The 6776-nt window shown below is 35.1% G+C and overlaps 1 protein-coding gene across 1 annotated transcript; it reads right to left on the bottom strand.

Moving 5' to 3' along the window:
* Window positions 1–390: 390 nt before the first annotated feature.
* On the bottom strand, window positions 391–3214 carry LOC141618327 (uncharacterized). Its single transcript, XM_074435430.1, has one exon. It carries the CDS (start codon window positions 2874–2876, stop codon window positions 540–542), a length of 2337 nt encoding a protein of 778 aa, XP_074291531.1. The 5' UTR covers window positions 2877–3214; the 3' UTR covers window positions 391–539.
* Window positions 3215–6776: the final 3562 nt, after the last annotated feature.

Genomic DNA, 6776 nt, shown 5'->3' with positions numbered 1-6776 from the left:
ATTTGGTGAGTAGACTTAAAATATAAGTACTCTGTATACAAAAAGAAAGAAAGAAAGGACCACATCCATCTGTTTGCCAATTAAGAGAAGAAGCTATCCATACAAGTCAGCTCATACTTGCCAAACAACTTTCCCATTTCACATAATAATAATAATAATAATAATCCCCACCTCTTTTCCATTCCCACTATTATTATTTTAATCAAATAATCAAATCACAACTAGTATTTCCCTTCCCATGCATCCCAACACTTCCCCCCAACCTTTTTTATTGCTTTCTTTGGTGCCCTTTCCCCTTCCTTACTAAATTACATTCTCTCCTTCTAACTTAACAAACTCTTAATTATAAATTAAATGTAAACAAAAAAAAAAAAATTAAAAAAAGACTAATTAAGTAATTAAGTACTAATAAAACCATTATTATTACAATTGTGGTTAATTATGGTAATTAAACAATATTGCTCTTCAATAAACTAAAACAGACTGTGTTTGGAGAGCTAAAGAAGGTAGATATCAATCACTCTAACAGGCGCGTGAACTCAACGCCAAGCCGATGCCACGGTTAAACTACGATCCTTCCACCCGAATCCAACCCCACCGTTCACGTCCTTGACGGTAAACCCCGGGTTTCCACCTCGGGCCGAGTTTAGCTTAGCCCGCATTGACTCTGCCACAGTTTGACCTAATGGCTTTAACTCGAACCCGGCCATACCCATCCTAGCACGCCACTTCCCGAACACTTCAGCTCGCTCCACGCGCTCCCGACCCTCGCACGCGACCGAATTCACCATCTTGCGACCCAATCCCTTCTCGACACGACACCGATCTGGATTATCCCGAGGCAGGGTCGCCTCAAGCGAGTCAAACAACGCGCCGTAATACTCACACACCTCATTCACCCTAGTCCCAAAGGGTGCCGTATTCCCATTCATATCTTGCTCAACTAACGTCACCGCGCGTGGGGAAAGCCCCTTCACGCGCCTAAGCAATTCATCCCTCAAATTCTCCATCGAAACACTCTCATCCGGTACCCGGTAAAGCTTAAAAGCGAAATTCACCACCACAGCTTCACCCTCCTCGCACCCGAGCGACTCCCACGACAAATCGCGAATAGACCGATTCAAACACGAGTAATTCAAATTAATCCCCACGCGCTCCGCTAATCCGACTAGACTGTCTCTTACACTTTCCGGAACCCCACCTTGATTACCCAACTCAGTCTCTACCACAGTAATCCTTATCCCGGTGCACGCCAACCTCCTAGGCTCCGCTAAGGCGCGTAGGAGGTTGACGTATTGTGCGCCATGGCCTACATCGAAATCAATCACGTGGATTTTCAATCCTTCTTGCATAGCGCTTGTAATTGCTTCAAGCATGACAAGATTCGCTGCCAACAACCCGAACTTAAAGCATGGAGATATGTCAAATAAGCTGTATACAGACGACATTTGATCGCTTCCGAATAACTCCATAACCGGTGTCGGGTTTTCCGTAGGACACGCGCGTGATTTCAGCGCGTTGCACATGTAATATGCGAGTCTTTCCTCGGAATTTCCCTCGTAATTCGCCATTTGTCCCAACTTTGATAATAACTCAATTGCTGTATCATTCTTTCCGTCGGAAATCGCAGTCGCTACCTCCGATATCAACTGCTTAGCCGAAACAGTTACGGCTACAGCGGTGGGTGGCGAACCATTGGCAGCAGCCGAGGTTGAACAGCAGGATGACGTGGATGACGTCGGCGAAGGCGAGATTACATTGATGTTGTTGGTACTGGCTGTGACGTTGTTATTGTTGCAGGTCACTTGAACTGTATTCGGGCTGGGACTCAGACTCGGGCTCAGACTCAGACTCTGACTCGGGTTTTGAACAGGGCTCGGGGTAGGGTTTGAAAGCGGGTTTGGAAACGGATTTGGACTCGGAGTCGGGTCAGGGCTCATGAGATTTTGGAAAGTTTCGGACCATTCACTGTTAGTGATACCGGAAACAGCGTCACCATCTTGGTCATTAGAGACAAAGTTGTTGTCGTCGTCGTCGTCCAACAAATGTTTCTCTAACTCCTCAAGAGTATTAAGCATCTTTTTACCTCCTTGTTCCAAACCCGCACCCGATTCCGGCTTATTTTGAACCGGTCCAACCGGATTATTAGAATACCCCACACCAGCCGCAAACCCGATGTTTTGACCCGGGTTTTGAATTTGATTATTGTTGTTACTAAAAGTGGGGTTGAATTGGGTTTGGGAATAATTTTGGTTAAACGGGATTTGTTGTTGTTGTTGTTGTCGGGGTTGTTGGTAAACCGGAACACCGAACCGGGCCAATGAATTATTATTATTATTGATATTAATATTATTATTGTTATTGTTATTGGTAGGAGAGCAAAGATCAATGGTAGGAGATAATAAGGGATTAAACCCATTATTAATATTATTATTATTATTATTTATACGCTGTTTAACCGATCTCAGTAATAAACTCTGGTTTTGATTTGGAAACTGAAGCTGTTGTTGTTGTTGGAACCTTTGTATATACGAAACGGGTTGTTCTCGTTGTTGTTGTTGTTGTTGTAAAATTTGCATATGTTGTTGGTAAGATTGATAATCACCAAAAGAACGCTTACCCATCAATGGATCCACCCTTCGTGGCTTGATCTGATCTTGTAACATCATCCCCGGCACCTGTTGCTGTTGTTGTTGTTGGAGTTGTTGGAATTGTTGAAATTGCGATTGTTGTTGTTGTTGTTGTACTCGATTTCCATACATGACGCCGCCTTGTATTCCGCCCATCGTAGGCGGTCTGACCGTTCCGTTACCTCTTCCGGCTCCGCCTCCTCCGACGAGGCCGTGCATGAATTCTCCGGAATATCCAGATGACATCTTGGCTTTTTGTGTGAGTTTGTTTTTTTAGAAAGGGACTATAACAAATGAAGAAAGAGAAAATTCACTCATTCATTCATAAATTTTAATTTTTCATACGATTTATTATTATTACACACACAAACTCATACATCTGGTGTGATGTGAGAGAGAACAAAACTAAACGAAACGAAACAAAAAACAATGAGAAAGTAAAGAAGAAAGAGAGAGAAACAAAAAATAAGAGAGAGAGTTACTCCTTGAGAGATATTGAATTGAATTGATTCTCATTATTCTAAACCTATAAAAAGATGAGAGAGATTGATTCAATAGGTTAATTTGATTTATTTCAAGTATCCTCTTCGATAGATTTCCCTTTTTGTATTTTTATTTATTTTATTTTATCAATATCGAGTATGTCTTATGTGAAACGGTTTTACATGTATTTAAATTTGGCAAATTCTCATTTAAGATGGACATATTTGTCTTTTTTATAGAATAAAAGCAGAATACATAAGAAAAAACAAAAGATTGGTCATATATTTGACTCGTTTTAATTAAGACTAGCTGCTTAAATCTACAATTGAGCATATGTTGGTCAATTTAATTTTTAAGTGATTTTTAGGACGAGGTTAGGTTTAAACTATAGTTGGTTTTTTAAAAAATAATAATTTATTGTGTATAATTTTTTTCCTAAAAAGTTCGTCTGAGTTATGGCCGATTAGTTTGTACTTAGCTTTGTCTGTGGATTTTATACAAATACCGTTGTAAAACGTCTTGTGCAAGTATTTATAATTTTTTGTAATCGTAAGACTCGCTGTGAGACGTTATTCAAATATGTATATAAGAGCGTGTTCTTGTAAAATAGAAAGTTTCGGAGTATTACAACTACGAGAATTTTTTTCTTTTTATTCTTTTCAGTTCGTAAAAGTATAATAAATGGTATGTTTATCATAATTTCATGTGAAACCGTTTCTCAGAAAACTATGGGTGTTATTTGAAATTTGTCACTTAATTAATTAATTTCATATATGTGGAAAGAAATAGGGTGGATGCGTGAGCGTGGAAGAGTGGATTGCGTGTGGTTATACGGGGACAAATACAAGCCGTAGGATTTGAGTCTTAATAAAGTGTTTATATTATCTTAAATATAATATAAAAATTAATTGCTACGACGGTGCTGAGTCACCAAACACCAAACTACTTCTGTATTTTCTTTCGTATTTCGTAGTCCTTATCTACGTTAGGCTACTTACATTATACGTACATATGTACGTATGTTAATACCGTATAGCAATAGTATAGCTCATTCTTATCTCACACTCTCACGTTGTGCGCGTGTGATTTTGTTGCGTCAAGTGTCAACGAATCCCAATCACAAGGAACGTACTTGTATATGTCCGATCCCTTTGTACTATTTATTATCGTATTCTATTTTAGGGTGTCTTATCAATTATTGTTTTTTTTATTTTAAGATTGCATTTAATGAACAATTAGATTATTCATACTCTATTTAGTTTACTTGTCATCTTACAGTTGACCCCTTCTCTTTTCTTGATCTTTGTGTCAAAATTAAAGGGCGACAATTGACCGAAACGAAAGAAGTAATAAAAAGTACAAATTACTTATTTTAGAAACCAAGAGACTTTTATTTAATTAAATAAATCTATACAAACTAATTATACTAAATAGTTTTTAATCGATAGCATTGTGTGATGGACTTGAACAAGGGACTTCAATGAAAATATTATATAATTTAGTTGAAGTATAAATTTAGAGAATACGATAATATGGTAAGTTTCCTTAATATAAACAGACCTCACTTATGGTATTAATTAGTATAAATATGCTAATTATTTAACTTACACAAATATAATATATTATAATATAAGTATATGTTATATTTTGAAACCTATTAAAAAGTAAATAAATCAATCTTTATTTCGAAAAAATATAATATTTTATAATTCATTAGATTTTTAGTTTAATTAGTAAATAATAGTGATTTTCCTTTAAATAATATTCCAATCTAATATTTCATATTTATTTAAATATATAATTCTAATACAACTAGATAATAATATGATAGTAAACACCCGTGTGAGTCGTAAAAGCAGCAACAATAGCAACGTGAGTAGTGAAAGTCATACTAGCAGTAACGGTATAGTGAAATTAACAATAATAAATGCGGAAGTACTGAATAAGGACGGCGGGGGAAATGAAAGTAATAGTAGTCAGAATACATGTAATAAAAGTAATCGTAGGAAGAATGGAAAGAGTGAAAATTTAACTAACAATTGCATTTTAGGAAAATATTAATTTATTTAAGTACTTAAAGTTTGACAAAACTAACAGATTAACCGTAAAAATAGCAGGACTCAAGGAGTAGTTAAAGAAACAACCGTAACAGAAGAAGTAGTGAACGCAATAGTATTAATAGGGATGTAGTGAAAGTAATAATATTAATAGCGGGAGTCGTGAATGTGTCTCATAATTTGTTGATTAATTTTACATTTAATCATAATATCAAGATATAAATTGTAAATGTATGTGTTAAACAAATTTAACTAATCATATTTCATAGAAAATAAAATTTAATTGGTAAATAAAGGTAACGCGGGTATAGTCGGGCACCAAACCTAGTTGCTTTTTACTCCCATATAATATTTCATGATATCCTTAATTTAAGTTCCTTGTGAATAAAATTCAGCACAAATTCTTATCATAGACGGGAGATATCCGTCTATAATTATAAGCAGGCTAAATATTCACCCATTTTAAGTATAAAATAAGGAACAAGTTGCATAGTGGAGCCCAAAAATGTCACCACTTTAAGGGTGTTTTTTGTCGAAAACTACCTTATGTTTATGGGTATTTATAAAAAAAACTACCTTATATTATTTTTTTTTGTTTTCAACTACCTTTGTTTTCTTTATTTTTGGTCAATAACTACCTACGCTAAGAGTCTAGACAAACTTGCTCTAATTCCTGACTGTAACCTATCTTACATGACTCTTTTATGCTTTAATCTTGCTTAGGCCCAATTTTGGGAAGTCATGATGTACTTATGCTTAGCTTTAGTAGATGTTCGTAGTTATTATTGAAATGTGAAAATAGAAATTTTGCTTACATGAAGTTAAATTGTGATTTGGACGCACTTGATTATTGTTGTTACATATAGACAGAGTCATGTGAGATAAGTTAATGTCGTTAGATGGACCAAATCTCGTCATAGTTTCAGCATAGGTAGTTTTTGACAAAAAATGGACAAAACAAAGGTAGTACTCCGTATAATACAAGAAAAATAATACAAGATAGTTTTTTTTACAAATACTCCTAAATATAAGGTAGTTTTCGACAAAAAAACCTCCACTTTAAGTATCTTTGGTCCGTCTATTACTTATCCGTCTATAGTGAGACTAATTAAAAATTCAGATAACTTTTAATTTTGGTCGTGTATTTCATGTTTGCTTTGCAAATGATGGTGAACAGAGTTTATATAGTTGCCGAAGCATTTTATGTTGCGTCAATATAGATATTTAATATGTATTTTTTTAGGGTTTTTCATTTACAAAAGCACATATTTTGTACTCCCTCAAATCCAGTCCAAACTAACCATTTGACTTTTTACGGTTTACGAGATGATACTTTGATCATGTTTTTCTCCATTTATATATTACTCCCTCTATTTTTTTATATATGACTTTCTCACATTTCGAGACTCTTCCTTCTCTCTTCAATATCTCTTAAAATATAAGACTAAATATTATGATATGTATACTCATATGAAAGAGTTTTTCGTAAGGAATTTAATGGTACCATTTTTATATTTTTTGAACAAATATATTTTTGTAAATATTAAAGTCAAAGGCTTACCTCGTAAATGCAAAACGTCAAATATAAAAAAATGGAGGGAGTAGT

Source organism: Silene latifolia, chromosome X (assembly GCF_048544455.1).
Source record: "Silene latifolia isolate original U9 population chromosome X, ASM4854445v1, whole genome shotgun sequence".
Taxonomy (NCBI): Eukaryota; Viridiplantae; Streptophyta; class Magnoliopsida; order Caryophyllales; family Caryophyllaceae; genus Silene; species Silene latifolia.
Note: the sequence above shows the minus strand (reverse complement) of the source record. Positions and strands in the feature narration are given on the sequence as shown.

Coding starts and splice junctions, on each gene's coding strand:
- LOC141618327 (XM_074435430.1), bottom strand. CDS start 2,876: ATGTCATCTGGATATTCCGGAGAATTCATGCACGGCCTCGTCGGAGGA.